Genomic DNA, 18,263 nt, shown 5'->3' with positions numbered 1-18,263 from the left:
AGATCCTCGGTGAAAGGTGCTGAATAAGCACAAAGTATTATTATCGCGTATATAAACATGGAATGAAAAAAACCCTCACTGGTGAGTTATGCATCATGTGGTTGTTTTGCTTACATTTGAGGGCCCTTTCATATAAAATACTTTGTGCCAAATTGTACTGATGGCCACTCCCACCAGGGGCCGACAATCATGCTTTGTTTGGAAAATGACTGAATGGTGCATCATTGCTTGAAAGGGCTGGCAGGCTATTGGCTCGTGGTGGTTCTGGGAAACCCACCAACTTAATTAGCAGCTGCCATTTGGAGCAAGGGAACCAGTGCTGCTTGCTCTAGACATGAACAATCACTGCAGGCACGATCATTGCATCTTTAGACCCACCTCTGCTGTGAGTAGACTAAACTGGGCCTGGCCCTAGTGCTGATGGGCAGGGGGCTGACTGTGCCTGGAGCATTCCTGTACCCCTGGAGTATCCCAAGCAAACTAGCAGGTCCTGTGCTCTGCAGGAGTGGTGAGGCTGCTTTTGCCTCTCACCCTGGGATTCACAAACAAACAAACCCAAAGTGGGCAGGGCGGCCCTTGGCATGGCTCCTTGGAGCTCACCAGGCACTCTGGGAAGAAGGCTAAGCCCTTGAAAGGGATAGTGCAGCCCACACATTGCCCTGTACACTGGAGAGCTCAGGGAGGGGTGGTGCCACTGTGTCCTGCCCTCTGCGTAAGCCAGAGCCTACATGGCACAATCTGCTTTCTGGAATTTGGATGCCTTAACAGAAATCTGGGGTGTGACTGCTCACCTGGCCCTGTTAAACAGACAAACATGCTGCTGTTTTTGGAAGCTCATTTGAAATGTGCACACGTGTGGGGTGATATTTTTAAAATATCTTGTTAGCTGTTCACCTATCTCCAGCTGACAAACTCTTCTGCAGCTCAATCCCTGTATTGTGCACCCCCAGGCACTATACTTCATTCCTCCAGGGCAGTTTAACTCTGATGTTTTCAGCTGGAGCTGCTTAACGCCCCCCTAGGTCCACCTGAAATTCATCAGCCAGATAAAATCATAAGGCTCCCCACAAAAAACACCTCCAATCAGCCGCATGAACAGGGCAAACTAACTCATCAGATTCTGAATCACATATACACGTGTGCGAGAGAAAAGACCCACAGAAACAAGGATTGCATTATCTATGGACCCTGCTATTTTTTTTTTTTACTATGACCTATTCGCCCAACTTCAGATCAATACAATCAGTTTTATAATGGGAAAGAGAATAAAGGAATATTATCCCAGCATCTTTCAACCTGAAGGGAAAATCTCAAAGCAATTTACATCCTGTGAGATGCTTCACCTGGCACTAAAATGAAGCCACCTCTGGCAGCGGCTTAACAGTTTAAGACAGGAAGTGAAGACTCCAGTGTCCAACCAAAACTGCAGGGAGAAATTAGTTGGCAGAACATAAATTGGCCAAATAGGAATTTGGCCAGGAAGTCTGAATTAATGCCCTGGTTATAGTGACATACTGCGGTGTCCAGAATAACCTTAAGGCTGAAACTCACTCATGAGTCATCAGTCTTTGGGCAGGGAACTTCACAGAGGGAGAGCGATGAAATTCCCCTCCCAATCTGTGAAAATGAATAATAACAACAGCCCTACATCCCACAAGGATAATGTAAGACTTCATTGATTTTTGTGTGCAAGGCACTCAGAGATCCTAGCAAGGCATTATTATGAGATGGTTGGACATCTCAACTAAAAAATGTCCCCTCCAGCAGCACAGAATCCCCTAGCACCTTGCTGGGTCATTGGCTCGCTACTGATGCAGGGAAAACTCAGGGCTAAAAGAAAATGCAGTAGAGCCTCAACCAAAGTTCAAAACTCAGTGCACTTGATAGAGAGCAAAATTCTGGTTTTAGGGCAGCAGCCCCAGGAATTTATGGGGGGTGGTTTCTGCATTTTGCATTCTGAAGGCAGGACCCTAAAGTATTTGTGTCACTTTACAAACATGCATCTCTGCAGGCCTTTGAGACCCTGAAACTGAAGGAGTCTGAGATAGAGTGTAGTGAAGAGCTGGAGACGAGGGAAAATTCACCCTCCCCTTTGCAGGACTTCATCTATGGCAGGACAGGCTCAAGTCACACAGGAAAAATAACCAATTTCAGCTAATCCCAGCTTCATAACACAGTCAATAAAAGCCAGGTTAACCCAGTCTCCAACATCTTTATTATTTCATCTGGCTAGTCAAATGCAGATGAATTACTTGCTAGGACATGGTGGGAATGGATTGGTACATTTCCTGTCTGTTTCATTTCTGGTGGGAATAACCACTGATAAAAACAAGAAAAAGTCTGAAGGCTACAAGATTTCATCAGTGTCTTTTAAAAATTATATTCTATTATCCAAAGGCTCCACTTAACTCAACACAGATAGCCTTGGTCTTCAGAAAGGGGGTGGGTTGGATTGTCCACAATGTAAGCTGGCAGACAAGAGGGCTGAAATCTGAGATTCACATAACCTAACTTTATTAATAGGAATAAATCTTAATCAAGACACAGTTATTAGGAAAGACTTCAGAATGCCTTTATAAGCAGCGGGCCAGGGGGAGATGAAAACGAATGAACAAATCATAAATTGTAAAATTATATAATTTATAAATGTATCTTTTAATGAAAGTTTAATAATCAAATATTTAAATGTGTACGTACAAAGGGTATGTACTGAGAGTTTGGGAAAGCACAAAAACATAAATACTTCAGCAAGACTGCAATCTAGAAAAAGCAACAAAGGCCAGAAAAGGCTACTGCAAACGGGGATCAAACAACAGCTGCAAAGTTATTTTAATAATCCCAAAGGAACAAAACAGTTTTGTTGCAGAGAGATTGCTTACAGGGAGAACGAGTCATATTTAGAAAAATAAACTTGGGTGGAGGAGCATGGATCTATGTATCCTTGGCTATGTCTACACTACTGCGGTAAGTCGGCCTACGCTACGCAACTCCAGCTACGTGAATAACATAGCTGGAGTCAACGTACCTTAGGTCAAGTTACCGCAGGGTCTACACCCTTGGGGGTTGACGGGACAAAATCTCCCATTGTCTTACCTTACTCTTCTCGTCGGGGGAAGAGTACAGAGCAATCTGCAGTCAATTTGGCAGGTCTTTACTAGACCAGCTAAATAGACTGCCAGCGGATCGATCTCGGAGCGTCGATCCCTTCCGTAGCATAGACCTGCCTCTTGTCTTCACTACCGTGCTAAATCAGCGCCGCTGTGATTGATGCAGCGATGTCGATTTAGTGCATCTGGTGAAGATGTACTACATTGACAGGTGTAGACACCGCGTTAAGTTGAAGTAAGTTACATAGCTCAGAGGGCTGTTTTTTTCACATCCCTGAGCAATGTAACTTACATCGACTTAAGCCGTAGTGTAGAGAAGGCCTTATTAAGGTACTTACATGATAGTACCTGAGCACCGCACAATCTACATGTATTTATCTTCGCAGCAGGAGGAAACTGCTATTATCCCAGTTTTACCGATGTGGAACTGATGCAGAGACACAATAAGTGACTTGCCCAAGTTTAGTTCCTTAACCACTGGACCATCCTGCTTCAGACTGTTTCAGGAGAAGAGATGGGGCCAAAGAGCATTCTGCTTCTAGTTCACTGTTCTGAATTCTACTTAATGATGAGCCATGGTTGATCAGAAGCTTATGGGAATTAAGGCAGTGGTCTCAGCCCATGGCTCCTGGACGGATGTCATCATTAAGGAAGGCACCTTTGTCAATGGACTCAGGAAGGCAAGGACTGAATGAGTCACAGAAACCATACTAGACATGGTCTGTTCTGGCCAGGGATGGGAGAAGAAATTTGCCCTGTGCTGCACCGGCTATTCCTGTTCTGAGGAAGGCTTTGTGAGCTGCTTTGAGTTGGGCTTGTGGTACTCTTCTCCCCTGTCTGGTAGACTAATGTCCACTAAAGCTCTGCAAAATGATCAACTTTCACTTCATCCGTTGTCATCGGGAGGATTATTTTTTGTGATTTTGTTCACAAGACTTTGCAGTTTTGGGGAAGGGTAATTGTTGCAGGTTTGGGCAGAGAAGGCAGCCCGAGGCTGAAATTCCAGAAACAATTGGTCAGATATTTGCCCTTGGCCAAAACTTGCCAGGTTTGCACCTGAAAGTCTTTTTGGGGAGGGAGAATGGGAGGTGGGGTGAGGTTGGGTATTTGCCTTTTGTGTGGAAAACAAAACAAAATAAAAGAGTCATGTTTATGTTTTGTTGCAGTGTTTCAGGAATCCCAGCCCGATGCACAAAGCAGCAGCTGCTGCTGAAAGACTGGTGGAGGGGGGAATTTAAAACTGTTGTAGCAACTGCAAGACACCTTATTTGCGCCGTGGCTTTTAAAACTGATTTTCAAACACGTAAAAGCCCCGGACCCAGAAGGGTCTGTTTCATGATCACGCATGTGGGGAGTCTGATTCTCTTCTCACATTGGTTTCCCAGCGCCATTTGCTTCAATGGAGTTATTCCTGCATTACACTGGCATGAAGCGAGACGGAGATTGAGGCCCTTGTCTACACTGCCATTTACTTTGGTATAACTTACATCACTCAGGTGTGCGAATAAGCTGCCCTCCTGAGCGACGTACGTTACACAGACCTAAGTGCCATGAGAGCTTCTCCTGCCGACATAGCTACTACCACTCACAGAGGTGGTTTTATTATGCTGAGGGGAGAGAGCTCTCTTGCCGGCATAGAGTGTCTTCAGCAGACTCGCTACAGTGGTGCACGTGCAGTGCTTCTAGTGTAGACTAGCCCTGAGTTTATTAGCAAGAGCTCAGCAGACCTGACATGGGTGGTGGCCTTGAGAACCACAAAAGCCAGGGACCTGAATGCTTTACAAAGGAAGAACCTTTGTGGGGACAAGCTGCTGTTATCTAAAGCAGTGGTTCTCAAAGCCGGTCCGCCGCTTGTTCAGGGACAGCCCCTGGTGGGCCGGACCGGTTTGTTTACCTGCCGCATCTGCAGGTTCGGCCGATCGCAGCTCCCACTGGCCATGGTTTGCTGCTCCAGGCCAATGGGGGCTGCGGGAAGGGTGGCCAGCACATCCCTTGGCCCGCGCCGCTTCCCACAGCCCCCATTGGCCTGGAGCGGCGAACCGCAGCCAGTGGGAGCTGCGATCGGCCGAACCTGCGGACGTGGCAGGTAAACAAACCAGTCCAACCCATCAGGGGCTTTCCCTGAACTAGTGGCGGGCCGGCTTTGAGAACCACTGATCTAAAGAGAAAGAGACTGTTGTCAGTTGCCAGAAGAGGATCTGAATTAAATAGCTTTTATTCTTCCCAAGAGGGGGTTTCCATTGTCTAATTTTCTATAAAATACAGCAGGCCAGGTTTGGAATGAGATCTCTGCCCTACTCATATGCCTCTTCCAGCAGCTGCTGAGATTCTTTACAAACAGCTGGGACTTTCTAGGTGGTTGCTTCTTCTCTACAATTCTGAGTCTAGAGGAGCAGCAAAAGACAGAGCCTATGTTAGGGTCCTGTGTTATCTAGACACATACAATCCTAAAGGCGAGGAAGCCACAGCAGGGAGACAGCTCCAGGAATGAAATTGGAATTGTGCTTTTCTTCCCCCACCCACATTTTCAGAGTTCTGCTTTAAATTACATTCAGCATTGAAAGTCTCCATGAGACAGACCAGATGGGAGAGGACTTGATTCTCCAGGGTGCTGATCTCTCTGGACCCAGTCCAGGGAAGCACTGAAGCACATGCTTATCTGTAAGCATGTGAGTAGTCCCATAAAGTTAACCATGTGTTTAAGTGCTTTGCTGGGTCAGCATCAGAAAACGAAGCCTCTTGCAGGATCGAGTCCCAACACACCTGATGCATCTCCACACCTATCACTGAACAAACAGAACTGTGACACTGCCTGGAGACCCATAAATATCCATATATATATATAATAACTAAGGGTAAAACTTGTCAGAGCCACACCACAGCCTCTTCTCCAGCGCAGTCAGAAGTCTACAGCTGTGGCGTGGAACATTTGGCAATCACCCTGGACTGGGATGTTCATGCATAAAACGTGCCACCTTGTTTTTTGAAATGTTCCAGTTTGCGGCATTTAGACCCAGACCCAGGTGGAGCTTTGGGAAGTATCCTGTCTTCTGGAGCTCCCAAGCACACACAGGGAACATGCCCGCTGTGCCACCTCCGAAGGCGTGCAACATGCAGGTCCTGGGCAGCCAGCTTTGCTGGCCAGTGCAGACAGACAGGTGTTTATGGTCTTACCTCCTTCCACCTGTTGTGGAGTCACTGGTGCCCCAGAGGGTTAGCAAACAACCACAACTCCAGTGGGAGCTGCAGGTGCTCAGAATCTCTGAAAACCTGATCCAAGTTATCTTGAAGTGGGCACCCTCAAAATGGGTGCTTCGAAACTTAGAGGGCGCTCAGGAAAATGTAGATGTCGAGGTTATTGTTATGGGGATATTAATGCTTCCATCCTTCACAGGTGTACTGTGAGCATGTTGGTGAAGCGCATTCCAGAACCAAGTGCTTTGTAAGTGAGAAGTATTTTGAGGAGCTTAGAGCTGAGTGCTATTCACAGGCCCCCTCTTGGGCAGAGCAGTCCGTACACTTTCTCAAGAGTGAGTGAGACTGGAAGGTTTTTGACCCACATGTCTTTGGAGAGTTTTAACCAGGACAAGTGACATCACTGCCAGAGACCAACATTCCTAAACAGCAGAGATTTGAAAATGATCTCAGGGCTGTGGAATTTAAAGCATGTTAGCAGTTAGCGGGAAAGCAGTGCTTGAGAAACTCAGGGAGAGATATTCTGTGTGAGTGCAGCAGCTCCTCCAAGAAACCCAGGATTATTCCAGGACATACCTTTTTTTTATCTCCATGCATTATGTATTTCTCCTCAATGCTCTCGATTTTGTTGCCTGTCCACATGTCTGCCTCACTGATGTTTTTCTGAATGACAATTCTTTTTCCACGGTGTCTGCAGCTGGAGGTGGAAAGGGGAGGATGCAATTGAAAAATACACCCATACTTTACATGGTCTATGTAGGAAGCATTCGAACAGAGGTGGTCTCTATCTGTACAGTGCCCCTGGACTTCTTGAAAGCTACTAATGATAACAAACTGATGGAGTTTTCTGTCTCCTTGTGGAAATGACCATCACTACATCTCAAACTCATTTTGGGGGCATGTTGAAATTTGGTTTAAACTTTGATCCAGTTAAATCATTTTCTGATGTGGCTTAAACCAGCCAGAACATGTGTCTAAACTATGAACTCTAGATTAGAATACAGGAAGAACAATGTGTTTGTAACAAACAACATTCATAGGTTAGAACATGGGCTGGTCCCATTCACAATGGCTGGTCAAACTGTGTTAGAGACCAGGTTAGCGTCAACATGGTTTTTAAACTGCATCTAAAGACCAGGGCAGGAGTGTTTATAGTGAGATATTCCACAGTTAGGAGGCACAAATATCAGCATTCTGCCACCATTCAAAATCCCCCAATTCTCTAAGAACTGCAAGTGATGTTTCTGCAAACTGAGGCCTTCAGACTACTGGACACTCCGGAACTCATGTGTGACAATCTATCTAGGGTATTTATACAGCCCTGTTTATCACTACAACAATGCTGTGGTATGGGGCATTTCTAGAAATCCTCCTTTTATAGATAGGGAACAGAGGCACCAAGAAGCTAAGTGACCAGCCTAAGGTCATACAAGAAGTCTGTGGTGGAGCACGGAACTAAACCAACGTGTCCCCAGCTAGTGCAGCCTCCATAAGAAACTCCACTACACTCCCCAGGAAACAGCTAAAGACAGAAAGTATGGGGTAATTAAATCAAATCACTAAAGTGTGATTTGCAAAACAGGAAATACACCTGCAGATCATTATAGTCATAGCTCATTAAAGATATCAGACACTTCCTGTATATTCTGAAATTCAGAACCCCACTCATTCAAACAGTGGGAAGTGAATGATGGCTTTTAATGTCCCTGCTTAGAAAAGCCAAGTAGGACAAATGCAGGGAAAGGGATTGGAAGGGGTGCGTACTAAGACAACAGAGGAAAAAGAAGTAGAGGTTCCATTCATAATAATAATGCATATTGAAAATTAATTCAATGTTTGCATACATTCAAAAAGGGCTCATGTCATTCTGTGGTGTATAAACAGGAGTGTTGTATGTAACATACTGGAGGTATTTGTCCCGTGCTACTCGACACTGGTGAGGCCTCAGCTGGAGTGTTGTATCCAATTCTGGATGACATGCTTTTGGAAAGATTTGGACAAATTGGAAAGAGTCCAGAGAAGAGCAACAAAAGTGATAAAAGCTTTGGAAAACCTGCCCTAGGAGGAAAGGTTAAAATACCTGGGCATGTTTAGACTTGAGAAAAGCACATTAAAGGTGACCTGATAACAGACTTCAGATATGTTAAGGGATGTTATAAAGAGAACAGTGAATCAATTGTCTCCATGTCCACTGAAGGTAGGAAAAGAAATAATGGTCTTAATCTGTAGCAAGGAAGATTTAGATGAGATATTAGGAAAATCTTTCTAACGAGGGTAGTTAAGACCTGGAATAGGCTTCCAAAGGAGGCTGTGGAAGCCCCATCTTTGCAGGTTTTTAAGAACAGGTTGGACAAACACCTGTCAGGGATGGCTCAGGTTTATTTGGTTCTGCCTCAGCGCAGGGGGCTGGACTAGATGACCTCTCAAGGTCTCTTCCAGCTCTACATTGCTATGATTCAAATATATTAGACAAATACAGAGTAGGGCGTGCTTCTTATTAATTCTGAAGTTTCATCACAGATGGCACTCTTCAGAGGGCTTCCTGGCTCAGGGGACTAGAATCTGTGCTGGGCTAGGGATCTTTTCATTTCATAGTTGCCAGTTGAAATCCAGCCTAGGATGGGAGTGAATGGAATTGTTACCATGTGATTGATGGCTGGGCAGTGAATTCAGTTCAGATCCTAAAAGACAGGTGTTTACATCACAAAGTCAACAAACATGACAGAAGTCTGCCCCCTTGTTAGCAGTTTCAGCAGAGATGCCAAGGTTTGGATGACCAGGGAGTCTGGACTTCTTCCCTCAGTCTTAGAGGCCATTGCACCAGAATAGGCTTATAGAAGGTAAAACTTGTGCAAAGTAAATGTGACCTGATTTTCAGAGGTGCAGCACACCCATAAACCCCATTGATTTGCTTAGGAGTTGTGGGTGCTGCAGTTGTGACAATCAGGCTCCCAATACAGAAGACCTCCTCTGTAAGGTGCACATTGGAGCAGGAGTGTTTTTGCCAGGAGATCACAAGACACACTTTGGATCAATAAATCTGTACTAATATTGGTGTCTCCATCCAGCACAGTCTGATATGAAGGTGCCTTGTGTGGCTTCCTACAAGTAACAATTCCCTCATAAGTCTGCATAAGGCAGGAACTCAAAGGAAACAAGTCAAATCACAGCTAGACTTGGAGTGAACAATGACCACTCATTGGGACTCCAGCTACAGCAGTGAGAGAGAGAAGGAGAGGAAATGAGACAACAGCAGGAAATGAGGGAGGGTGGGGTGTTTGTCATTTCCCACAGGAATCCTCCTACAGTTTCTGCTGAGGAGAGATAAGACTGCCTCCGAGGCCAGCAGAGGTAGACGCCGCTCTGCAATTGTATTTAAATTGATAACATCAGGGACTGAATAGCTCGGGGAGTTGGGACTGGGGTTATGCCTGGCCTTTTGCTTCCAGGTTACTGGTTCTAATCTGGACCAGGTTGGCAGTAGTGCCCCAGAGTTACTCACACACAGTGCCTGCTGTTGGTGGTATGTCAGCAAACTAAAATGCAGGGAAATGTTGTGCTTTGAGTGTGGAGTCTCGCAATCCCATCCGAGATGTAGGGCTTGGAGGGGATTGCAGGTGAGCTAGTGACACTTCCATCAGGATGGGTGATACATTACCCTGTAGTATTCCCTCTCTAGTCTTACTGAAACCCTTGTTAAACACCTTCAGTGATGGTGCCTTGAATACCCTCCATGGAAGCCAAGTGCAATATCTATCTGCTCTAACAAAGGTCTGCCAATTCCCAGCTGTTGTTTTATTCCTGGAGGGACAGTATATCTGCTGGCCAAAAGCTAAACCAATTACCAGGCTACCCTTCACGTTCTTACGTGGGTGAACATAGGACTGCTGCTGATGCTTGAATCTTAGGATCCTGGTGGCTGCTGTCCCAAGTAAGCCCACAGGTAATTTCCCTTTGGTAGCAGCTGCACTAAAATGGCCTTGTCTGGGAGATGCTCCTTGCGACCTGTCCATGTCCAGTGGCCTGTCACCAGACATGTCCTTGAAAAAGAGCTGAAACTGCAGCCAGCGTTACAAACATTTTCCACTGCTGCTTTTCAGACGACAGCAGAAAAAAAGGAGCTACACAGCACATTTCGCTCCTTATTCCCACATCTGCCTTTATCACTGAGGTGGAAAACCTGACTCCAGGCTTCTCACTGCAGAAAAGGGTTAAAGTGCAACTGGAGTTGTTACGTTTGGCTCCTGTATTTCCCTTTGGTGCTCACCAGGGGAAGCACTCCCCATTCAGATCTGAGCCCAGGGGTCTCCCCGTGGGCTACTTAGCTAATATCTCAACGGGAACAAAGGAAACGTCTATTTGTCTAAAGAATCCTCCTGAAGCATCTTGTGTTTAACTCGCTTAGTTCCTGTTTGCTGGATTCTGACCTGCCGGCTTTCTCCTGCTTCTGCAAACTCTCGGGCTGCCTCCAGTCCTTTATCAAACAGACGTTCACAGTAAGGCCCTCCGCCGTTTGCTGCACCTTGCAGTAGCGTGACATATACAGGTTGATGTGGGTGGATGACGATGCAAAGTGCACTGAAGAAGATGGCTCCCGAGGTTCAGGTTAGACACAATTAACTCCTCTGTGAAACTGAACCTAAATCTTTGAAACATTTGTCCATCAATGATCCCTGAAGGGATAGAAGGTGGGGTCTTTTCTCTGTGATTGCTGGATTTCTACACTTAAAAAGAATACACTTTTCCTTCAGATCTGCCCTTGCTGGTCGCTCACACAAATCTGCCATTCCCTTCTCAACCAACCATATATTTGGCATCCAAGGATTCACAGGAAAAAAACTAAGCTAAGTGTTTTTTTGCAAAGGGGCATTGTCAGGTTAAAGAGAATCTGGTCCAATTCTGTTACACTAAGGTGACCTATCACCATTCTGACAGTAAAAGAGGCCATAAAATGGGTGTAATTTACAGCCTGAGCAGTGTAAAATGGCCTTACTGTAACTGAGATCAAAACATCTATTAAACAAGCACATGTCCTTCATTTTGTTACTAATAACCCAGTAGACTACTGCAGCCGAATTCATTTGCAAATCCAATTGACTTTTTTGCTGTTTGTACTGTTATTTTTTGCACCTCTATTTCTTGGCTGAAACAATGCAAATCAATAGAATTAGTTTTGCTTTTGTTGCAGCACTAAGAACTTGGTGGAGATCAGACCCAATGATCATAATGATCCCTTTTGGCCCTAAAATCTACAAATCTTGTGCTTTCGGGTTGCACACTCTGCAGGGGAATGGTTATTTGTTTTAAAAGCAGCTGTTTCCATTGGAATTTAAAGACTTGTCAACTTCTCCATTGGTCATAGAATCATAGAATCATAGAATATCAGGATTGGAAGGGACCTCAGGAGGTCATCTAGTCCAACCCCCTGCTCAAAGCAGGACCAATCCGCAACTAAATCAGCCCAGCCAGGGCTTTGTCAAGCCTGACCTTAAAAATATCTAAGGAAGGAGATTCCACCACCTCCCTAGGTAACGCATTCCATTGTTTCACCACCCTCCTAGTGAAAAAGTTTTTCCTAATATCCAACCTAAACCTCCCCCATTGCAATTTGAGACCATGACTCCTTGTTCTGTCATCTGCTACCACTGAGAACAGTCTAGATCCATCCTCTTTGATACCCCCTTTCAGGTAGTTGAAAGCAGCTATCAAATCCCCCCTCATTCTTCTCTTCTGCAGACTAAACAATCCCAGCTCCCTCACCCTCTCCTCATAAGTCATGTGTTCCAGTCCCCTAATCATTTTTGTTGCCCTCCGCTGGACGCTTTCCAATTTTTCCACATCTTTCTTGTAGTGTGTGGTCATAGGTATTTGTAGAAGTTTTTTTGTACAAAACATAAATTTGGAGTAAAATGTGAATTGTGAGTGACCTTTCAAGGCAACTAGTCATGTCTGCCTTAATTTAAGAAAACAAGATGCATGATTCTTGCCCCGTATTGTAATATTCTCTCTCATGGAAGTGGTAAGGGGGTTATATGGCCTTCCCCTTCCAGATCATTAATCTGAATCCAGTTTGTTTCATAGTAACCATCTGCTCTTTGGTGATCTGTGTAAAATGAGTTGTTTGGTCTCAGAACAGTTCATAGTGGACACAGAGCCCAGCTTGGCCCTGTTGCCAGTTGAGTGAATGTCTAAACTCCCATTTGCTTTAATAGTTCAAGATCAGGCATTTGGCCACCCCTCTCAGCTGAGGGGCTAAGGATTGAATAGACCTAATAAAGTGGATCTCTCCAGGGCAGGGTTCAGAAAAATGAGCAGGGCTATAGGGGGGAGCCTGCACTGTGGTTGTCCATGCTGTGGACAGATGACTTCAAGCTCCAAGAGCTCTCTGTTGGCCTGGACTTGCCCTTTGAAAAGTATAAAGAAAGGGCACTGGTCCTATACCCAGACATTAAAGTCTTCCATGTCACAGATGCCCAAGTATATTGGCAAGAGGATTTCTCAGAAAAAGAAACAAATGATACGTAACCAGCTCACCCTCAGAAGAGAGCCCCAGGAGTGTGCACTTACAGCGTGTCTGCAGGGGCGCATGGCTCCCATTCCCACATGATCTTGGGGTCCGGAGTTCCGCTCGCAGTGCACTGAAGGGTTTGTGTGCTTCCAAGATTCACTTGTGCGACCTTGTCAAAGTCTGTCTCCTTTTCATAGATTTTGGGCCTCTCTAAAAAAAACAAAACCAAAACCCCATAAAGCGAGGTGACAAATATTGCCCATCCATAAAGCTGGAGCAGTGTCGTTCACTGGGCGGGCCTGGTTTTCAGAGGAGTGTATGTAGCTGTAGCCAGTGAGGAATGGTAAAGAAATGAGCTAGGTGCATGGTGACCAATGATACCAAAAAGGTTCCCTCATAAAAGGTGTACAGTCACTAGCCTGAATGTTTTGTGAGGTTTTACAAAACATATAAACTCCACCACATTAATCCTAGCCGCCTTCAAATGCCATGAATGTTAGACGTCTCCTGGATAAAGCTACACAATGAAATTCCCGTTGACTTCAATAGGCACGGGATTAAGATGTTACAGGGTGGTTCCTTACCCTTTAGGCAAAATCTGATGTTCTCTCCTAGTTCTTATACCCTGCTGCCCAGACTTCCAGTGTTAGTGGCTTAAGAGAATCTTATCAAACAGCTGGTGGTTTGGAACAGGGTTATCATTGTTCATGAACTCCCCAGAGCAGGGGTGGGCAAACTTTTTGGCCTGAGGGCCACATTGGGGAATAGAAATTGTATGGAGGGCCATGAATGCTCACAGAATTGGGGTTGGGGTGTGGGAGGGGGTGTGGGCTCTGGGGTGGGGCTGGGGATGAGGAGTTTGGGAGGTAGGAGGGTGCTCTGGGCTGGGACCGAGGGGTTCGGAGGGCGGGAGGGGGATCAGGGCTGGGACAGGGGTGCGGGAAGAGGTTCAGGTTCTGGCTGGGGATGCGGGTTCTGGGGTGGGGCTGGGGATGAGAGTTTTGGGATGCAGGAGGGTACTCTGGGCTGGGATCAAGGGTTTTAGAGAGCGGGAGGGGGATCAGGGCTGGGGCAGGGGGCTGGGGCATTGGGAGAGGCTCGGGGGTGTAGCCCCCGACCCAGTGTCTCCCGGAGTGGGGCCAAGCTGCGTGGTGCGGCCCCGACCCTGTGCCCTGGCTGGATGCGGCCCGCGGGCTGTAGTTTGCCCACCCCTGCCCCAGGGTCTTTGTAACAAAGTCTTTTTGATTTGGACACCTTGCCTTCCTCCTTCATTACCTTGTACCACACACAGGATACAAGGGAGAGGGAAGAATAGCAGGGATTGCAAAGTGCATGGTCCTCAGGGGGCAGAAGGCAGCTATAAAGGGGTGTGAAAAAATTCTCACCACTAGCAAAACCATTAAACGAAGCCATTTGGGTTTGCAAAAATAGAAAAATATTTCTTAGTTGCTCTTCGAATGTTTTTAAAGAAAAAATGGATTCTTTTGTAGGCAGAAAATTGTCATTTTGCTACTGTGTTCCCTCAGAATATGATAAATTCCTATTTGGAGCCAAGTTGAGAACAAATCCTGATGTTGAGATTTTGGTGTAGTGTTGAGACTCCTGGAATTCTCAGAAACATCTCTCAATCCACATGCAGGGTCTCAACAATTTAAGCAGCAGTAAGAGCAAAAAAATTGATCATTCCAATATGCGAGACATTTTCACCACAATCTTGGAAACAAGACTTTGGGTCATACTTAGTGCGGAGTGAACACTAAAATACTTGGATAAGCATCCAAAATTTTGGCAGTTTATTTGAACTTTAATAAAGACTCTTGCATCTGCAACACTGAGATCCTCTTTTGCAAACTTGACACATGAATAATCTGTAGTCAAGTGAACTGCCCCATTGAAATCAATGGACGACAGGTGGTTATACTGCGATCATCACTGTAGTATGTGAAGAATGAGCAAGACATTGTCATACGAAATCAACAGGACTGCTGGCATGACTAAGTATTATTTATGTGTGTAAAGGGTGCAAAATCAGAACTTTAGGCTGGAAATCTCATAAGATCAGGCTCAGTGAGACACTTCTAGTACCTATGGTTGCCAATGGGGAAGGGATACTTTGTGTCTTCTATTTCTGGCTCCCGCAGAAACATGCCAAATGAAAAATGGTGGCATAACCCCCCCCCAAAAGTGAACTGACCTTTTCCTAACCTCAGAAAGGTTTGGGGTAAAAATGTGGCCTCTTTCTTTATGCAGACTGCTCTGCCCATCCCAAGTCATATCTCTTTGTCCGCTTCTCATAACAGGAAATCATACAGATTTATTCGTCTGGGTCCTTCTTTGGAACCCCTCTGAGTAGCTGACTGTGGCTGCTTTAAACTGAGGGCTTTTGACAAGCTGGGAAGTGTACAATAGATTAGATTTCTGTTATTTTGGGTTGACTTCTTTTTTCTCCTCCCAAGGAGGCCCAAGAATGCAAATATGAGCTATTGCCTAACTCATCGGTCTTGGACCCCTGCCCTCTGTTTTTGTCTCTCAGCCCTCTTCTCTGACTAGGGACTGACCAGCTTTGCTTTTCAGCTCTGATCCCATGTCTCTGTGGGATCCTCATTTTCCATTTCTCATGGCTGCCAGGTCAGACTGGGAAAGGTCTTCTGACCCCATCCCTGCCTAAAATTCTATCAGCCTTCCCCCTTAACAAGTTTTGAGGAAGGGTTGTTGACTGTAGAGGGCTCAACAACATCCCAGCTCCCATGCCATAATGAGACATTAGTTGGAATAAATAACCTTAATTAGTGTTTCACTTTAGAAATGACTAACCTTCTGGTGTTAAGAGATCTATCGCATAAGTTTCAGTTTTTTCCCTTTCTCCCCGTAAGTGGCCCTAATACTAGTAGCACACACCATGCCACAAATCCACTTTCCACCCCTTCTTTCTCCCAGTAGAATGATGAAGTCGGGATTATCTTGTGGTTAAGGCACATGACTGGGAGTCAGCAGGCCTTGGTCTTACTCCTGACTGTGCCACCAACCCACTGGGTGACGCTGGATAAGCTACTTCAGTTCTCTGTGCCTCAGTTTCCCCATCTGTAAAATGGAGGGAATAAAACCTACTATTATAAAGATTAACTTGTTAGTAACCTGCTTTGAGATTCTTGGATGTAAGATGTTATTCCTAAGGGAAGAGTGTTACTGATCTGTGTTCTGCAGAGAAAGGCTACTTTTAATTGGTGTCTCTTTTCCCACCACTGAATCATTCCCAATCATAAACACCATCAAAAACCCCTGGTGGACAAGAGTCCATTTTCTATGCTCTCAGAACACTTTTCTGTTGGTTCTCAAATCGTTCATTCCGCTCGTCTGCAAAGAACTTGTACATGTGTTTTTTACCAAAGAAAGAGCATTAAGGTTAATATGAAAGGGTGCAAAAATATTGTGTTTTCTTGGGTGTGAGCTCTGAGTTTTGCACACAGACTATATGTATATGAGAGAGAGAGAGAGAGAGAGAGTGTGTGTGTGCATGCATGTGAGAGGGACAGAGAGAAAGTGTTCTTGCGTGTGTAGGGGGTTGGGTAATACCCTTCAATATTAACAGAATTGTCTGTACGCTTGGTGAAATGATGAACATATTGGATGTCATTTAAATTATCTTTCCTAACAAGAAATGGCAATTTTTGTACTTGATCTAATTAAAATAATGATTTACCGGAGCGTCAAACGAATTCCTAATCCCACAATTACTTTACTGCATGGTGCTATTAAATATTACTTGAAACCTAAAATGAGTTGAAATGATTCATCAAATGCCATAATTATTTATGAGACTTAAGCAATTATTACTTAAAACTAAAGGGGTTTGCTGAAAAAACCTCCGGTCATTTTTCCCCCTCACAGTGCCACATAACTCAATTATAGCAGAGCTCGTGATTAATTATGGGAATGGCAATTTAAAAATGAAATGTTTTTAAAAAAGCCTGGTTTTTTGTTTTGTTTTTCACAGTGAGCTGAACATTCTTTCTTCAAATGAGAGGTTGTGGTTTGTAGTTCTAGCAGGAGAATGGGAGTCAGAACTTCTGGCTTCTAGTCCTTAGCTCCACTACTAGGAGACTTTGGACTAGTCACGTCACCTCTCCGAGACAGAGGTATCCATGCCTGAAGATGTATCTGACTCCCATTGAAATCAGTGGGAGTCAAACACTTCTGAATATTGCTAGACTTCCCGGTGGGCTGCACTGGTTCTTGGAATTTCCACAGCATTATGTACTACAGGCCTGACCTCAGCCCCAGCCCCAGCATGCTCCCTACACCAAGGCTCGGAGGAGTTCCTCGGAGGACAGTCTCCAGCTGTCTACGTCTGCTGGAGGAATTCTCCTCTGTCTGGATCTGGAGCTTTTGGAGCATCTTTATGTTCTCCAGCCCTTTTATCTGGTGTAAAGGAGCCAGAATGGGAGTGTGAATCTCACCCACTCTGTTCATGGACCTAATATAATGCCCATTGAAATCAACAGGAGTGTTTCCATTCACTTTAAAGGGCACAGGGTCAGATCCTCTTTGCAGAAATTCCCCCATCAGGGAATTGCTAAAAATCTCCATCAGTGGCAGCAATCCTGGGAGGCCTAGTGTTGATAGGGCTTCTGCAGCCACTGGCGTTTGTCATCTAGTCCTGCTTGGAACAGGGTTAGATAAATGAGCATTAAAAACATTGGTGGGTGCAAGAGCCTTAACTGCCCTAGGACTCCTAATGTTAGCAATGGTGGGGATTTTTTTTTTTACCAACCCTCCTCGTGTAGACACAGCCAATGTGTTTCTCTGATAACTCCTGCCCCCCCAACACACTTCCAGAATGGGAGCTCCTTGTACCTTTGTTCATTTGTATGTGTGAAGCACATGTGGGAATCCATTTTTAACAACTGCCAGAATCCAAATATATTTCTCGTCACACTTTAAATTACACATCTCAAATACAGATTTAACAAGACAGGTCTGTGGGTGTTTTTTTTTTTTTTTAAAATATTAAACAAAATCTGGTGTGAATTTAGAGCATATGAAAGTGATAGACCAGCAACACTGAAGAGCTCATCAGGTCTGCAAGCTTCCTCTGCATGGAGCTTGGCAATGCACCTCAGCCTAGATCTGCAACAGCTCTCCATTGTTGTAGATCTGAATCCTGTCCATTCATCCGACAGCTGTGCCAAAAGCACCTTGTTTCTGACCCACAGCAGCCTCTGCTATGCCAGTTCTGGGCTCTCCCAAACAGTTCAACCAATGCACCTTGATCCTGACCAGCAGCAGCCTCCGCTGTACCAGTCCTGGGCACCCTCAAACAACTCTGCCAATGCACCTCAGTCTTGATGTGCAGCAGTCACTCCTACACCAGTCCTGAACCCTTGGGGGTGATATTTCTAAGTACACCTCTTGCTGTTTTACACCTTGACCCTACAGCTCCACAGAGATCTGTC

The 18,263-nt window shown here is 45.2% G+C and overlaps 1 protein-coding gene across 2 annotated transcripts in view; it reads right to left on the bottom strand.

The window, feature by feature from the left end:
* Window positions 1-18,263, bottom strand: part of LOC141993114 (vascular endothelial growth factor receptor kdr-like) — a 184,970-nt gene that overhangs the window by 66,544 nt on the left and 100,163 nt on the right. For both annotated transcript variants that reach the window (XM_074962420.1, XM_074962421.1), the window contains exons 10-11: window positions 12,870-13,020; window positions 6,879-6,999 (exon numbers count right to left, since the gene is read on the bottom strand). In XM_074962420.1, coding sequence (XP_074818521.1) covers window positions 6,879-6,999; window positions 12,870-13,020 — 272 coding nt within the window. The remainder of the gene's footprint in view (window positions 1-6,878; window positions 7,000-12,869; window positions 13,021-18,263) is intronic.

This window comes from Natator depressus, chromosome 9 (assembly GCF_965152275.1).
Source record: "Natator depressus isolate rNatDep1 chromosome 9, rNatDep2.hap1, whole genome shotgun sequence".
Classification (NCBI taxonomy): domain Eukaryota; kingdom Metazoa; phylum Chordata; order Testudines; family Cheloniidae; genus Natator; species Natator depressus.
Note: the sequence above shows the minus strand (reverse complement) of the source record. Positions and strands in the feature narration are given on the sequence as shown.